Source organism: Apis mellifera, linkage group LG3, assembly GCF_003254395.2.
Source record: "Apis mellifera strain DH4 linkage group LG3, Amel_HAv3.1, whole genome shotgun sequence".
Lineage (NCBI taxonomy): Eukaryota > Metazoa > Arthropoda > Insecta > Hymenoptera > Apidae > Apis > Apis mellifera.
The window spans coordinates 3,515,449-3,534,166 of record NC_037640.1 but is presented as its reverse complement, the minus strand read 5'-3'; the positions used below and the strand labels follow the sequence as shown (position 1 = coordinate 3,534,166).

Below are 18,718 nucleotides of genomic sequence, written 5' to 3'. Positions count from 1 at the left end.
TTGTACTCGTGAATGAAAACCATGGCTTTTGGATATTCCAAAAAATTCTTAAATTCCATCTATCCGACTTAGAGAATGAAAAATCGACGACAAAGAAGTTTAAAAAAAATTCTTCTTATATAATACTTGAAGTTGTATTTGATTAAACAAACTTGTTTAATTAAAAGAAATTCGTTTGATTGTTACAATTTTTACCAACGAAGCAACAAATATAAAATTCATATAATTTAAACAAAAATTAAATGCGATCATTATAATTAATCCATTCAAAAAATTTAACGAGAGACGATCAAAAATTAATCCTTGCCTATTAAATTTCTATTGAAAGATAAATTTATCAAGGAGAATGAGAATAATCCCAATGAAAAGAACTAACTGTTCTTCCATAAACACCTCGCAGACATAAGACAGACAGGAACTGATATAACGATAATTTTATTACAAGTTGAAACGAAAAACGAAACTTTTCAATCGATCGACAATCGATGAAAAGAATTCTCCAATATTTTTACGTAACGATATACACAGGATACACGTCCAAAAATCCGTTCCAATGATTGTAATACGTTAATTACTCCCTCGATCCCGTCGGGTTTCCCGAGAGTCATCGGGGGGATAATTAACAGACATGAGAGCCACGTTTACCTGACAATCGAGGAAGGCTTTGTATCCGATTACGGTGTTACACGATCTTACGCAAAGTGTGGTATGATAATAGTTTAGGATCGATCCGGTGGAACTAGAATCTTACGCAACGATCCTCCCCTCGTTTTTTCGAATGGAAGAAACAACAGCTGCTTGGTCTTTTTTTTTTTTTTTTTTTTTGAATATATATACTTTAATCTTTTACTTAATTTTAAAATTAGAAAAATAAAAAAAAATTACTACAACAACTCGAACAATTTATCCTTCGAAATTCACACAAGTCACACTTTACGGATCGCTGTGTCAAAGAGAACGACGTGAGAAAGAAGAGGAAGAAGAAGAAGAAGAAAAATCTTAGATTAATACAAATACACGTATATCTCGCGTTATATTTCCCGCCCGGCCATTCCTTTACTTTTACCTGAGCGCAAACCTTATTGGAAAAAGTTGGCTCCGCTCTCCGAGCGGCAACATAGAAAGGAAATATTTATATTTCGCAATTCGATATTCCTCCACCTTTGAATTTTTCCAGGATGAATCTTTAATAACGCGGCACGCATAAAGGGGGAGCGAGCATCGACGTCAGACGGATTCTTTCGGTGAATAAATGCACGGGGGAGGGAAATAAGATTTGGGAAGGGAAGATGATAACGCGTTTGTTCGACTTTTTTTTTTTCTTTTTGTCTATCACTGAAAATATTAAAATTGGAAAAAAAAATGGAGGAACAAGAAATCAACGACAATACAGCAAACGATGTTTCGAATTTGTCGAAGAGAAAAATTGGGACAATTCGAATTCTCTCGGTTTGCTGGAAATCCGGGAAAAGCTCGTGGTTTCACCGATTTTAATTGTTTGTTTTAATTCTCTCTCTCTGCCTTCTCATCTCCCAGCGAAAAATCGTGCGATGAAAATAAACGAAACAGTTTTTCCTTCTTTTTCTCTTTTTTATCTCGCACAACACGCAAAGCAATCGTTAAAACGTACAACGATTGAGAACGATATCTTAGTTCGTTCGCTTTATCAGGGGGAGAAAGATTCTAAATATTTAAATAACAGAACTGGTGGAGCAAGAACGACTTTATCAGGCAATTCGTGTTATTTATTTCACGTGTGAATTCATTGTACCTCTCATCTCATTAGCTCCCTTCTAAGAGAGAAAGAAACGTGCGAATCTATCGAATCGAACGCGTCGAACAAAGTCCGAAATTTCCAGTTCGTTAAACCGATTCCTGAAAAGGGATTTCGATCGCGGATTTCGAGTTTATCCCGCAACTTTTCGTTGAAGTAAACGAGTCGCAAAAGAATATAATCCAAGGAATTTTTCCCCTTTCCTTCCTCCCTCGTCTCCATCCATCGTCTCGTTAGTCATCTTTTTTTGCGAAGGAATGTTAGTCACGTCCGATGGTGTTCCAAAGTTGGGAAGGGTTTGTTTTTTTTTTCTTGCAAGATTCCACCTCCTCCTCCCTTCTTCTTCTTCTTTTTTCGTATCATAACCGTAAAAACACGTTGCTCTTTTTTTTTCAGTCCCTTAAGGAATCGCGTCACGGAATTTCTAAAGCTTCGACAATGAATTTTCTTCCATGTTCTTTTTATTATTATTATTTCTCGATAAATAATAATCAAACCGTTTAAACGAGCTACTTTTACTTCAATTGGAAATCGACAAGAGACGTGAATTAAACGAAAGGTTTTTCTTTTTTAATCTCGATTCTTTAATTAAATAAACTAGCTTATATCGTATTATATTAATTTTATCTGAGAAGAAATTATTCCACGTGTCTCCATTCGCAATATGACAATTTCTTGATTAATTTTCAAAATTACAATTCGCGTAGTTCATTGGTTATTAATCGCGATCGAGGACACGCAATTATATCTGTTTCGAATAGGTATTCGAGAATTTATTAGGAGTTAAATGAGACGAAGATAAGGAAGAAAACCGGATGCCTTTGATCATGGCGAATAATGGATAACGATGACGTAAACGAGAATATAACCCTGAAGAGTTTCTCGATGAGCGAAGCGCTTTCCTCGAGAGGGAAGGGGAAGGAGTTTAAAAGAGTGTCGGATAAAAGCTGTCAGAAACTTGGTCGAATCTGGCCATTTTGCGCGGATAATTGAAATTCCGGATTAATTATTATCAAATATATATCCAATTATCAAATTAATTTAATTTTGTTCTCAATATTAATTGAAAAATATCTTGTAATAGGATTACAATACGATATTTATTTAATTATTTTCATATAATTTAAAGCGTGTTACGCGTTAATTTAGAGAGAGATTTTTCTTCTTTTTTTAATTATCTTGCAAAGCTTATCATGCGTGAATACGATTACATAACGCGGAAAGGAAAATGAAAATAAAAATACGCATCTCGTATAAAATATACATTTTACAAAATTCAATTTGAAATATCTCTCGATGAATGTAATAATTTTTCATTGAGAAGTCTTATAACTATTTTCTTTTTTTGTAAGAAAATTATTCATATTTATCGATTTATTATCCTCTGTGTGTGTTATTTAATTTTTCATTATCTCTAAAATCGATTCTAAAGATCGATGTCTACGAGCAAGTGAATATTGCAGACGAGGCGTGTGATAGACATTGATTCTGACAGAAGACTGAGTCGATCGAATAACCGTCCTGGGACGAATTCTAACTTTCACGAAAGAGAAGCTACATCGATCTCGGATTACATTAAACAGATCGAAATGATTCCAACGTGTTCTGCCAGATTAAATCTTTCTGGTTGCATGATTTTCGCGTATAAACCGAGGATATTTCGAAAAGTGTGTATCGCTATTATTTGGCTTTCGAGTCACGTGGAAGAATTTATGACGGAGAAGGATATTCGATAATTGAAGAGAGGGATATATATATTTTTATAGAAAGATTGGCGACTCTTTTAAAAGGTATCTCAGAAAAACTTGGACAATATCGGATTTCTTCGGGTCAAGTTATTACAAAGCTTCGAGAAGAAATCTATTTAACAATCGATTTGCCCGCTTGTCAATTTATTTATCCGCAATTAGAAAACCTCCATGGAAAATTATCAAATAGAAACACGATCTACTAGATACAATATAAATATAAAAGCATGAATTTACATCTTATTATATACTTCTCATTATCATTACGCGACCTAAACAAGGAGAACAATGAAACTTTGACTTTTCGTGTAAAAAAACGCGAGGAGAAATTAAAAATTTTGGGATCGAAACCCAGTCAGGGAATAGAGAAAACCATGCCGTTCAAGTCCCTTTTTGATTTATCCCGATATCTCGATCGGTTGCCGAGATATAAGGGCTCAAAGTGTCCATAGCGTTTAACACGGTGCGGAGATTATGAATGGGACCGCGACCTATATTTTTTCCTGGAAATGCGTACTACGTTCTTCTAAGAATTGCATTACTGCGCTTTTCTAGGAATCGCGGCTCTCGCTCGTCTGCAGTTTGGGATAGGTCAGCGAGACGAGGTGCGAGCGAGAGATCCGACTAGGCGACAAGGACGGAGAGAGTAAACGATTAAAAATTACCTTCGCCTTTACGCGACGATATCTCGGCAACCGGAAGTCGTATCGAGATGGAACAAAAACCGTTTTAAAGGGGAAGGTATCCCGCTTCTAACGATCCTTGACGCGTTGACCGGAAGTTGTTACTTTCCGAGTTACAGCGATTCAAAGTTTATCCGATTTTAATAGAGTTTAATAGGATTTAAGCGAGTGACTTAAAAATTATCTCTTCTTTACGCGATGATATCTCGAGAACCGGAAGTCGTATTAAGATGAACGAAAGAGGGTTTTAAAGGGGAAGAATCCGCGCTTCTAACGGTGTTTCGTCCATTGACTAGAAATTACGTTCCTCCGAGTTACACCGGTTTAAAGTTTTTCTAATTTTGATGGGGGTTTAATAGAATATGTGGAAAAATATTGAAATACCGACAATAATTTTACTGATGGTATATTGACGATTTTAAATCGATTTAAAAGTTATCTCAAGTCTTTCTATTTGAAATAGAATTTAAATCTTTATTTCATTGATTTGGTTCGAATTTAATTACATTAATTAATGGAAAAGGGTTTTATGAATCTTAAAGAAAGACCTTCTTTTTTCAATTATGCAAAGTAGAAGAAAATGTTTCAATTAAACGTTATGTTGATTAACAACTATCTAATAAAAAAATATGTATGCCATTTCCTTTTTTTTTTTTAATGAAATGAAAGATTTTTTTTTAACTTCTTCAATACACCAATTTCACCAAAAATTTGTTGGTATTTATCAACTTTTAATTTAATTTAAAAACAAAAATATTTAATTTTGAGAAATAAAAATTATTTGCAATAATTTCGAATAAAATAATTCGTTCCATTTCACATAGAGAATAAAATAATACAATAGCGTACACATAAATACATAACGGGACATTATTCGCTTCGGCTAACATATTATTCGTTCCATTTCGATATACGATAAAATAAATTCACTAATTCTACAATATTGCAGATATTTTGTCTGAAAGAATGTAACAAAATATTTGATGAAAGTTCCCATCACATTTCCCCCTATTTTTTCTATCATCAAGATCGTATTTTTTGAGAAATTTAACGGAGGAAGAAAAAATGATAAAGCAATTTTTAATATTACTTTTAGTTTGCTCTTCGTATATATTGACAACTAATTTTTTTTTCTTCTTTTTTAAAAAGGAAACGATCGACATTTCTTTTTTTTTTCCAAGATTCAATCGTTTAAAATTCAAACAAAATTCGACTCGTTTCATTTCTCGTCTACGAATCTCTCGTTCGACCAAAATCTTTGATCTCTCAAAGAGATCAATTACTGTACATACAGAGAAAACAAAATTTGTTACATCAAGATGAGAGAAATTGCGCGAGAATTTGTGAACAAGAGAAATCGAGTGATTGATTGACAACTTTTCTTCGACGAAGTGTTCCAGTGATATTTGCAAATTTTGTGCGCGTGATTTTCCATTGATCGATAGGCCTCTGCGGCCGGGAAGGGATCAAGGATATGGCCGAGAACGAAAGACACCTGGAGCCTAAAGTGACCGAGTTGACGCCGCATTCTGGCGAGCATCGGGTCTCCCTTTATCCTATCACGGTAATGAAATATTTCGAAAATGGCAGACACAATTTCCTTTTCAGAAATTAACAATATTTGACAAAGAATAGAGATTAAGATTATTGATTTTTCTGCTTCTTAATCTTAAGCCAATTCTTCATCATCTCTAGTGTTATTTGTAATGCACGTATTATTAATTACATTAAATTGTTAGCAGAAACGAATCTAATTAAAATTGCGATTCACAAAGGGGTTGAAAATTTCAATTTTATTGGAATTTTCATTTAGAGAATCTATATATTGAATCTATATATTTGGTAATAAAAAGACAACGTAATAATTAAATAAGATACTCGCAACTTTCATTGTTCTTAACTTTAGCTTAACTTTAAACTTCTGAACTGAACCATCCCCCCTTTCGCATTCCTCACGAACTTTCCTTCATTTTTTCCCCTCTCTATTCTCTTTTTCTCGCGCGAAAACAATTTCAAAATTCAAATACTCTTTCCTCCATATAATTCTTTTCTTAAATTCTAAATTTAAGTTAATTAAAAGCTTCTTACTTCATAAAAAAATATATATATTTTTTTTAGACGAAGAAGAAAATTGTTTGTTCAAATCATAATTTTATCTTCGTTCGTTCGACCTAAAATTTCACGCAAATTAAATTAAAATCTATCTCGCTTTCGAAAATGTTCAACCACCTACTCTTCCTGTCGATCACCTCCCAAGTATCTCCATCCATCAACTTTCACTTTCACCCACAATTGCTAATAAAATCGAGGTATTCGAAAAATAATTCGTCCAACTTTTCTCTTCACCTCAATTTTTAACAACCTCGATCATCATTTCGCGCAACACTCGACCATTCGTTTAACTTCAATATTCGTAAAATCAAGCGTGTTCTTTCTGCCTAAATAAATACACGAATAATAATTTTCACTTTGTCGCACAGATGGAGGAGAATAGACGCGGCGAGGAGACGGGTAAAAAGGAATCGAACGCGTTGGAAAATCGTGGCCAGAGATCGTTGCAACAGACCCAATCGTTGCCGCAATTGCAACCTGGTGGCACGACGCAAACGGACAGGTGAGCACGCGATATCATCCACTTTTCTTACTTTCAAAATTGCGTTTAACATAATCGCAATATTTGATAATTTTCTTTTCCATTTTATATTTGGAATAAAATATATACAAGGATGGTAGAAATTTATTTATAGATTGTGATTTGTCTAAATCATGTTTTCAGAGAGGAATGGATCATGGAAAAATTTAGTTTATTTTTAGAAAAGTTTCGTAATTTCTCGAATAAATTGTAGGATGAATAGTAGAAGCTTTTGTTCGACCTTATAATTTATGAATATCGTAATATCGTTGGAAGTGAGTGTATCTTGGACGAATCAGTGGAGAAATCGCGGGGAAGATGGGAATATTAAAGGGAAGCGACATCCCCTTTCGACGAAGTTGGACAATTGGAGACTTGTTTCGAAAACCGCAAATGTAATTAACTAACAAATTTTGTTAGTTGCGTTGGAAAATGAACTACAACGATACCAATTGTCCGGATGAGATAATTATCATGCTCGAAAACCTTTAACCTTTGAAATAAACGAGATAACGTTCGATAAGGGAATAAAATTCATTTTGGAAAAGAAAAATAACGTAATGTTATTACAACCAATTTCCAACAATTGGCTATTTCCATGCTATTTTCATTCAGAAATTCAGAAATTCAAAGGAAACAAGAGGAATTCGATAGATTTGTAGAAGCTAATTTTTATTCCCAAATTAATTATCAAGATTAATAATTCGAAAAATGATAAATCAATAAATCAGAGATCCTTTTACAATTTTTATCCCCTAATTAATACAAGGATAATTCAAGAAAACAATGTATTTAATTACGAATCGAGAAATCAAAGAATCTCGTCCAGAGGAAGTTCATTCAATTCACATCCCTCCCTCAACACACGATTTCCCCTCGACCTTTCACCTCGTTTCACAAGGAATATAATAATATATCCGTGCGAAGAAATCGGAAAGAAAGGGAGAGAAAAGGAGGATAATTCATCTTGTTGGATCGTGCACCCTCACCCCAGAGTTGAGAAATCGAGAAATCGAGAAGAGAATCGTTGGTTACCCAGGTTAAAAGGGATGATTTTCGGAACTCGAAAGATCGTGACGACCCAAACGAGGCGAAAGCCAAGTGATCGATACCTCGACGGCCTCGTGGCGAGGAGACGAAAGGTGGTGAATCGATAAAATCCAATTGTCGTTTAGGACAGTGTAGGAGGGAAATTTACGACGTTAGAATTTGCATTTCGAAAATGTATATCATGATATAACTGTTCTAAGCTAGAATCGAACGAAATATCATATATTGGAGAATACAACATTTCCAAGTATCCTTCTCTACTTCTTATTTAATATCAGTTGTTACAAGAGAAAACCATTATCCCTTTATTATTTTATATATATTTTCTACAAAACTCATTCATCTTAAAATTCTTCAAAAAAAAAATAATACTCGAAACGAACGTGATTTTCTGAAATATTTCTTCCAGAATAAAACTTTTCTGAAAAGAAAGATCTTTCGGAACGAACTACTCCTCCTCCCATATTTCGTAAGATTGGAATTTTGGAAAAGTTGCATCTCGCCTTGGGATGAAAATCTAAGGGGAGAAGATCATTTTTCAAAATAAAAGAAAAGGATGAAATTTATTATTCCGTCGTGGAGGACGAAACGCGCATTTATCGGGAAAAATTTCAATATCGAGATGAGCTTTGTTATTTACGAATCGAGGAGGAGATGAATCTTCCTTCCTGCGTCTAATTAGGGGAGGGGAGGGTAACTGATCGGTTCGTTAGCGTATCCACAGAGTGGAAGAAACGATTGACGAGATCGATCTGAATGGAAAGGCGCGACTCGTTTAACTCGGGTTGGAAATGGGACATAAAGCGTGTAAAGCGATGTGTAAATTTCGGAATAATTCGAATTTGAAGATCTGAACGATGATAGATCGATAATTGAACGGGTTAATTAATCCACTGTGTTGTTTGGTGTAGATTATTTTTGAGAATATATGATTTTTTTCAAAAAGAAATCTTTGATGACAAAAAGAATCTTTGAGAAATTGAAAAGGAAGAAAATATATCGAAAGATAAGAATTTATGGGAATTGAAGATTTGACCGATTGAAATTCGCTTCAAAGTTTATAAATAATCGTTTGTAACATTTGATTAATTATAAGTTTGTTCGATTATCACCAAAAAAAAAAAAAAACGAGAAATGTGTAATAAAGATTCGAGGGGGGATGTGCGTGGCACGTGTGCGAATTTTAAATAAAACAACAATACCCTCGTTTGATAATTTATCTCGAATATGGTTATTCGAACAAAAATATAAAAAATTATCGATAAAAAAAAAAAAAGAGGGGGAAATCAAATCCAAATATCCCGAAATAGTTGAAGTTGTCGGACTTTTTATTTAAAAAATTATAAAAATTTCTTCCGCCGCGTTGTTTCCATGTTTCGCGTTTCATTCAACACTTTGAAACATCAGAGTGTCCAGTTTCAAAGAGGACAATTTCCACGAACAGATAACAGCAATTTAATACCATGAAATTTACACGACGATATTACAGGGAAAAAAAAAAAAAAAAAAAAAAAGATTTTTCGAACGCGTAGTAAGTGTATCATTTTTCCACGGATATAATTAATTGCAAACAACGAATTCATTCAACGACGATTTCATTGGAAATATATACTGAATCGAAAACGAGAACGATTTATTACTCTATTTAAAACAAAATACGATCGATCCTCCTGAGTTTGACATAAAAAAAAAAAAAAAAAAAAAAAAACAAACTAATTCATTTTCTCGTTCGAACATTTGCTCGTGAAACAATGCACAGCCGTGTGTGTGTGTGAAAAAATCTAAGAGATGACGTAACATCAAAAAGCTGCGAAATTATTTTCTTTTTCCTTCTGCTAATTTTAATCCTCCTTTTTTTTTACTTTACTTTACTTTTAACGAATCATCATCATTTCCTATTAAACCGATCTCGTAATTGTTTCCTTCCCGATCGATCCTCGGTAAATCAGAAAATCAACCTAATTAACGTATTTCTAATTTACTCTCGTAATTACACGCTCGTCGTTTAAAAAAAATATCTGGGAAAATGGAAAAACGTCCATTCAGTGATTGGCAGGATCGAAAGTAAAGTCACTACAGTGTCAACAGGGAAATTTCGACCGACAATCGCCGGTAATTCCGATTGGATTAACAGGATCGTTCAAGAAGAAATTTCATCGGGTATCGGAATATTAATTAACGAATTAAGGGACGAACAATGGAAGTGTATTAAACGTAAAAGTTTCCCCTCGTCAAAATAATACGTATACATATATATATTCGTGCATAATTGCGCGCGAAATCCTGATATTAATTAAAATTTAACACGGTCGCGCCACGCCTGTTTCATTTTACTTGGGAATTTGCCCCGTACACCTCATTATATACGCGTATTAACGCACGGGGGTGGAACGCAAATAACGATCCGTATCATCCACACTCCCGTTTCCTCTAGTGCCGTGATCACGAGCGAGGGGTAAATTAGTGTAGAACCGTTGATAATTCGTATCCAATAATATTGTATAACAACATGATCGTTTATTAAGCGATGTGGGGGCGGAGGAGAGATCGTGATCGATCGCCAATTATTTGCAATTTATCTCTGTATAATTTTTAATTTGCGGGATAATTCACGCGAGTGTAAATAAAAGTAGTTGTCCAGACAAATAATCCTCCTTTCTAATCTTTATTAATATTTTTATATATTTGTAATTTAATCATTTTCGAGAAATTATAACTCGTTTTTTGGAAAATCTCTACTCGAATCTAGGAAATTTCAATCGTTGAAAAAAATTACTAGAAATTGTGTGTTATAAATGTTTGAAAAAGGGAAAATTATCGTGCGTTTCGCAACTTGAAAATCGTAATAGGTTTGGATTGGTTGGATTATTAGTTGAATAATTAGGAAAAACATGAAAATTGAAAAGAAAATAAAAAATGTAAATTTGGAGGGGAGGAGAATTGAATACGATGCGAGGGAAATTTGAAATTTACGAAAAAGTTGGTCAATATTTCGAAATACTGTTTGAAAAAAATATATATGTATAAAAAAATGTTAAAAAACGTGTGTATAATATTATATTTTAAAATATTATTCGCGTAACATTCGACACGACTTTTCGAAACGATCGATCGAGTAATAATGGGACGACGACAACAAAAGTCTCCTTCCCTCTCTCTCGAAAATTTTACGGAAATCGAACCATAACAGGACAAATCCATAACAGTAGTAAGACGGCGTCGAGTGAGGACGTATATCGAGAGCGAAATTTGGGGAGCGCGACGAATTAAAGTAAAGAATAAAATAAGATAAAAAATATATAAAGGAGTGAGATAAGATTTTATTCCGCGAAACTCTCTTTTTTTATCTGCTAAAAAAAATCGGGGAAACTTAACTTTATCCTTCTTTAATTTCGTTTATTATATTTTTATATCTTGTATATTACGATTAAAAAAATAATTTCGTAATTTTTTATTTTTCCAGCGGATGCGAGAGGGAACAAACGATCAAAATTAAGAAGAAAAATATATATATATAAGAGAATATATAAGACACGATATTTGAAGATTGATATTTTTTATTATACTAATGATTTATCATTAGTTTAAATAAATATTAAATATATTTTTATCGATTGAGAAACACTGAGGTACACAGAAACATGGTAAACAACTTCAATTACAGATAATAACCAGAGTTTCAATCAAATTCAATTGGTGATCGAAACGATTGAAATTCTCCTCGACGAGTGAAAAAAATATTAAAAGATATATAATTCCCCCTTAACAAATTGATCGATCGATTTTATTAATATCGTCCAAGATTTCCACAGTTTGGCCTTTAAAAAAATAACTAAAATTTCGAATAAAGTTACTTTAAATAATTACTTGTTTAAATAAATGTTTAAATAACATTTATTCGTAGCTATTATCCATTATTTCCATATAATCTCAGCGTTACAATTATTATTATTATCACGTGAACAAAAATTATCAAAGTAACTTTATTCTATATAATTTCAACCATAAAAATTCTCCCAATCATTCCTTCCTCACTTGTCTCAAGAATACCGTAATTTTTAAAAAATTACACATAGAATTCAATCCTTGAACTCAACTCTCCTGTTGCGCCTCGAGAGAGATGTCGCGTTTCCAAACACGAGGTGGAAAAGTTCAGAGTTATTTGTCTACCCTATCCTATTCTATCCATTGCACATACACTATTCACCTGCCTGAGAGGATATCGAGAGAATATTTACCTGATTCTGTGTCCAAGAGATCGTGTTTTAAAGTAAATACATACACATTGTTCTCCAAAAACAAACTAAGAATATTCTTTCCTTACACTAATCATCATTAATTAAAAAAAAAAAAAAAAAGAAGAAACTTCCACTAGATTTTCGAATCGAATCTCGGGAAAAAGAACGACGAGCGAACATTTTCGGCCACGTGTGTGGATAAAAAGAAAAGCGTGCACGGCACGAGTTAAAAATAGAGAATTAAATGGGGGAAAAAAAGAAAAAAGAAAAAAAAAGGGAAAGGAGAGGAGTCGGTGGCTGGATTTTTTTCCAAGCGTTCATCGCCCACTCCCACGCGTGGCGAATTCCGCGCGTACGTATCGTGTCACGGAGATCTTGGACCGCTTTGTGCTCCCCCAAGAGAATTAGCTGCAGAATTTCGCGTGCGTTTTCGAGTGGCTATCTGGACAACCGTGATTCCGCGGGACTCGAAATCAAGCAGATTGCACGCAAACAGCATACGTGTGTGTGTGTATATATATATGGAAAATTGAGCCACCCTTGACCCGATATCTCGAAACAATTTAATCGTATCGGGCAGAAAATAACTTGAACAACGAGTAAGGTTGTTAGATTTTTTATTTTTTTAAGAAGAAATTTAATGATTCCAAAATTAAATTTTGGGATACGTTGAAAAGAGAAAAATAATTTGAACAATTCGATGTGAAAATAATTATTGTGGAGAAGAATTCGATTTATCAACAAGCTTCGAAGAATTAAAAATCTTTGAAATTTTCTTTAAACGGAAGAAATCGTAAAAAAAAGAAGAAAGATAGGAAAAATTGTGTCCAATTTTTATCCTTCAAAGAGATCCTAAAGATCACCAAGTTTTCTCTTGCAAAATGATGCAACTTTCTTCACACGTTAAGATCTAAGACAACAACAACAACAACAAGAACAATAATAAAGAAAAGAAAAATATTCGAACGAGTCCAAAGATTCATCTAACCCCTCGAGAAAGATTGAAGATTAAAATATTCAATTTCTTCTCCTTCTTAAACTCCACACGATTCGTTGATTCGTTCCATTCGAAGAACGCGGATAATGCACGCGGAAGAAAATAATTGGCAAAAGACGAGAGGGAGGAAAATTTCGTTGAGAGAATTTTTTAACACAAGGGGCTATAAAAAACGTCTTTGCAGATCTAATAATTCGTAACGAGAGGAAGGAGGGAGACGAGGGTATATACGAGCGTCGTAATAATAGGGAAGCAAGCAAGAATGTCAGGGACGGTGAGAGGGGATCAAGGCTTTCGAGAGATGGCTTAACGCGTATTCACCATTACGTGTTATAATTCTAGAGAACTAAATACTCGTAACATCCCCTTTATTTTCACATTCATGTTGAGTCCATCGTCCTAAACGGTGTCGAAAAAATAGCTAGTTAAAAAATAAATAATTACTCGATCGCTTATTAAAATGCTTTAACAACATTTATATTCCGGCTTGTGCCATAGTTAATCCGCTTTTCACATAACCTCGACCCCGTTTTGGAATTACAATTATTTTCGATCGTTATTACGTTTCGATAAAGTGAAGTTTATTTATTAAATGAACGAATCTTTGCTTTCAGATTCCGTGATTTTAAAAACGAAGGAAAAGAGAAAGAAATTTAAAATAATTGTAATAATTCTTGTAATAAGTAAATAACTTTCAAAAAGGAAAAAAAGAGCACCTAGAATTACGTAGATTTTTTTTTTGAAAAATCTAAATATTAATTACAACTCTATGGATCAATAAATGATTCGTTTAAAAATAATTTAAATTACACGATAAATGATAATAAAATCATCGAATAACAATCGACAATGCACACGAATGAACGGAACAATACAACTTTCACAATAGATCAGATTAGATCATCGACCAAGAAGATCTCACTGTTCGATCTCGTTTCGTTCTAAATTCCAAAATTGCAAAGATAAATCGCTTCGAAAAAAATAATATTATCGACGTATCGCACAAATAAATAGTTTTCACGAAGAGAAAAGAAGAACTGATTTTTTTTCCCTTGAAAAACGATTTCGACGAAGCCGCAGCGTGTAAAACAAACGAGATAAATAAATAATTGAAGAAGAAGAAAAAAAAAAGGCTTATTTATCGAATGATTGATTGATTGAAATATAGAATTTCGTAGAGAGGAAACGAAGATCACGCATTGTAATTTCAATTAATCCCACGAATAACGCCAATCATCAAAATTTATCGATCCTAGATAGATTTCATGTAAAGATTCTAAATGGATGGAAAAATATACATCAAATTATCGAGCAATTTAAATTTTAAACGACTCGATTCCTACCACTCTTACCACATGTTTTTCCATTCTTAAAAATAAAACTCTCTTTTTTTAAATTGCGACAAACAAGTCGTAGAAAGTTTGAAAATTCGAAAGAGAGAAATAGATCGAAGAAAAATAAATTGAAAATATCCAAATTATCAGTGGAAAAATTAAATTCGAATTATCTGTTTCAGGAAGGTGGAAAATCCCGGTGAAAATATCCCGGACACCATCAGCAGTCAAAGGTAAAATTCTCTCCATATTTATATACACTCGCTATAAAATGGAAAAAAAGAGAGAGAGAGAGAAACATCCGGTGGATAATCAAAAAGTCTCGCCTCCCTCCCCCGTTGGGAAGAAGGGTCCCCTCGAAGGGGGTCTGTTTCGCGCGAGGGAGGGTTTTATACAACAAATCTCCTTGTTACCCGTTGGAAACAAACAAACGAGAGAGAGAGAGAGAGAGTTAAACAAGCGGAAACATTCTTAGAATGTGAAACACGACGTAAAACGAGGAGCACAACTATCTGCCTCGTAAAAAGAAAAACTAAAATACCGCGAAGAATCCAAGAATAATTCTTTCTAACAGCTGTGTGAAAAAGAGCTGTGCGTTTAGAAATTGCAGAAACGAGCAGAAAGTAGAGGAAAGGAGATAATTAATACAACACATGGCCAATGTCAATTCGAAAATTTCTATAAAAATTAATTAACGGCGAGGTTTTTTTGGCGTTTAATTAAAAAGACACGAAACGAACCATCGAGAAATTATCCTTTAATTAACTCTTCTCCTAGATAAACTTGGATAATAGAATTCGAACCAGCTAATCTTTTCCGAAAGAAAGATTAACAATTTTTCCTTAAAGCTCGAATCGCAATCAACTCTTTCCCTCGCAATTTAAATAGAGAAAATTCTGTTTGAAACAGATATTCCATATTATCGATCGTTCTTCTTCCTTTCCTCTACAAAATTATAAATCCGCAAATTTTATTTAAAAGAAAACACAGCATGAAAGATATAATTTTCTCCGTGATACACAATTGGAACAATTACGTCATGAAGAAAAATCGCGATGCTCCGACAACAAGCGACATCATGATACACGCCTTGAAACGCCTTCCCTCCCTCCCTCCCTCCCTCGATCGAAGTACAAATATTTTTCCAAGAAGCGGTTGAAATTTTCCTTGAAACTATCCGCGCTGTCACCGCGGGTCGGATAATCGCGAAACACACCTTCACCCACGCACACATATACAGTCGTTCCCAAGGTTCCTGGGTAAACATTCGTCACCAGCTCCGACAAGATAATTATACACGTACAGGTTGTTTCTTTCTTTCTCACCGCGGAACACGAATATCGCGTTTCACCCACGAGATGGAAATGTTAACCGATATCTGATACGATTGTGTCGGGGGAAAAAAAAAAAAAAAGAAAGAAATTATTCCTGCGTATCTCTCGAATGATAATAATGGATTTTTTTCTTTTTTTTTTTTAAATTAAGAAATAAGGAACATTTTCCAAAATCAATTGTTAAAATAAAAATTTGGATCGATCAAAGGGATCTTCTTGTTGGCACGTAGAATCGATGGGAAAGGAAGTTAATATCCCAAACTAGGCGAGACAATTTTGAAATTGTCGATTCGTGGCCCGCCGGATATTTATTCGACGATTCAATCCAAAACCGCAGCGATCAATAACGCGTTTATCAATATGCAAATACGATTGTATCGAGCCTCGTGTATAAATAATTTAAAACTTTGGCGTCTTCACGACTCTTTAAAAAAAACGAAATTTCATTCACTCGTCGCAAATTAATGATACTTTTCCGTGTTTCTTAATTTTTTTCCTTCAAAAAAAGGAGATATAATATCGGATAGACAAAGAAGTAGAAAAATTATTCGTAATAGCAAGATTTGTTCCTTGCGAGAGGGTTAATCGGGGCTCAGTGAGCCGCAAATAAACGCATCGGATCGTGAAATTCCGGCGCAATTATTAACTGGCGTAATTGTTGATGCGAGTGAAAATTGCGAATAAAAATTATACGATCGTGTATCTCGAAGCGTGGCACGCTTCGATTCCAAAAACTTTATTAAAACACGCAGCGTTTTCTATTTTCGTCGGGCAAGCGTTTCGAAAGTTTGGAAATTTAAAAAAAACAATATACATATACCGTGCCGGGAGTGTATATTTTTTTCTATATAATGTATCCAACGTGTGGATTTTTCTAAAAAAAAAAATTCTATTCTCTCTTCATCTTATATGATTCGAGTTATCGTTGGAAAAAATTTTTAAAGATAGAATTTTCGCGATAGAATTTTTGTTCGCGCGCGTTAAACTTTGCCTTTCAACTCTCGTTCCTCCTTTTCAAAACAAAACTTATTCGAGACTTTGAGGTGGGAGTAGAGTAGAGTGCATAATTAACCGCCTGATGATTCTGCATCGGTTAAACGCGGCGCACAAATAGAGAGAGAGAGAGGAGGGGAGAGAAATTTAATTTTCTCTTCTCTGTTTCCCCGCTTAAAACCCCTCCCCCCTCCTAGAAATCAAGCAAACCACTCTCCTCTCTTATGTCCCTCAGGGTGTACAAGAAGTCGTCGCCCAACAACAAGCTCACCCTGTACTTGGCTAGCAGGGATCTGATCGTGAGCGAGGCGAAAATCGACAAGCTGCAGGGTGTGCTGTTGCTCGACCCCGAGTTTTTGCAAGGGAAGAGGGTAAGTACGAGTGTGTAGAGGTAATAAATAATAAAAATTTAAACTTGGCTCGCTTAATTAATTGAAATAATCCCGAGTTTTTATCTCGAGTGTAATATCAACTCGATTATTAATCTCTTAGTTATTATTAATTAATGAATTAAATGTTCAATTGTAATAATTGAATTCCAGCTTTGATACGGGGAGGGTAATGAATAAATAAGACAATTTTCCCGTTTCATCTTATTATTATGCAAAGAGGAGATATATTATTCTTCGAGGAAAAATTTTTGTACTTTTCATTAATTCAAAATCAAAGTGAATTTGAATTAATTTATTTCAAAGAGTTTGCAATAGAATAAAATTGGGGAAATTGTATATTTTTTTACACAAATAATCGTACGATTATATTTCGAAATGGAGACGCGAAAAAAATACTCTGCTGCTTTTGCACATTCTACTATTAATCGATCATTCGTACATCTGTTTTCAAGGTATTCGGGCAAATTACGTTGACATTTCGTTACGGGAGAGAGGATGAGGAGGTGATGGGGCTCAAGTTTTGTAACGAGGCGGTTATGTGTATCGCGCAACTCTACCCGCCATACTCAGGTGCTGATCAACAAGAAACGACGCCGTTACAGGTATGATTTTATTAATAAATATTCATCCAAATTCTATGTGGATGAATACGATCTAAATATAAAAATAGTACAATTTTAAGATTAAAATTATCCAATGGTCTCTTTCTCGTTTTTTTTTTTAAATAATATTTCGAATCAATGAATTTTTCAATGCCAAGAATGCAACACGAGAGAGAGAAAGATCGAATAATTAATTCAATATTAAGACGATTCTGTTATCTCGTGAAACGGGATTATTGCAAAATTCATCCAATCTGTTGCAATAAATTACAGAGAGGATAAGAGAGAGAAAGAAAGATCCGTTAACGACATTTTGTTATAAAGCTAAAGAATAAATCCTCCTTTTCTTCCTCACCTCCAAGCAAGGGGACTTTCTTTCACGAGAGAAGCATAAAGATAAAAAAAGAAAGGGGAGGGAGAAATTTCTCCATCGATCTTCTGAAATATTATTCGAGATAATCGATTAACGGAATAAACCAACTCAATGATCAATTTCGTGCACCGGTAATTATAAACTTGTACCTGCGTTAACTGCATTAGAGAATCCAAGTGTTCGCTCATTTGGGCGTGAAATTCAAACAGCTTTCTCGGATTAATTCCGAAATTTCGAAATTTCGAAGAGTTGCAAGGGATTGCAAAGAGAGAAAAAGAAAGAGAAATAAAGTGAGAAGGATTTTGAACGAGGATACACGTCTCTTTGAAATTATATCGACAATAACTATTGTCTGGAAGAACAAAAGGGTGTTTATTTATACTGCACAATAATCGCAGTAGAAGTGAAACTGTACAAAAGCGAATCAAAAGAGGATGGATATCAATGCTTTCCCATTGATTTATCCGGAAACGAGGAATTTAGGTATTGGCTGGTATCCAAAGAAAAGAGAACGTATTTCGGATTCGAGAAGAAAAACCTCGAGAAAATTTGTAGCCACGAGGGATTA

General features: G+C 34.1%; 2 protein-coding genes across 6 annotated transcripts in view; one reads left to right on the top strand and one right to left on the bottom strand.

The window, feature by feature from the left end:
- Positions 1-18,718, bottom strand: part of LOC100576467 (14 kDa phosphohistidine phosphatase) — a 56,347-nt gene that overhangs the window by 18,239 nt on the left and 19,390 nt on the right. The gene's annotated exons all lie outside the window — the stretch shown is intronic.
- LOC551043 (phosrestin-2) overlaps positions 1-18,718 on the top strand; it is a 39,963-nt gene that overhangs the window by 3,444 nt on the left and 17,801 nt on the right. The window contains exons 2-6 of one of the 5 annotated variants that reach the window (XM_623439.5): positions 5,525-5,769; positions 6,686-6,819; positions 14,639-14,689; positions 17,019-17,154; positions 17,628-17,777. In XM_623439.5, coding sequence (XP_623442.2) covers positions 5,680-5,769; positions 6,686-6,819; positions 14,639-14,689; positions 17,019-17,154; positions 17,628-17,777 — 561 coding nt within the window. In that variant the 5' untranslated portion in view covers positions 5,525-5,679. Of the gene's footprint in view, positions 1-5,354; positions 5,770-6,685; positions 6,820-14,638; positions 14,690-17,018; positions 17,155-17,627; positions 17,778-18,718 lie in introns of all 5 variants that reach the window. The other 4 variants (XM_006558384.3, XM_006558383.3, XM_006558381.3 and 1 more) reach the window with 4 other exon arrangements.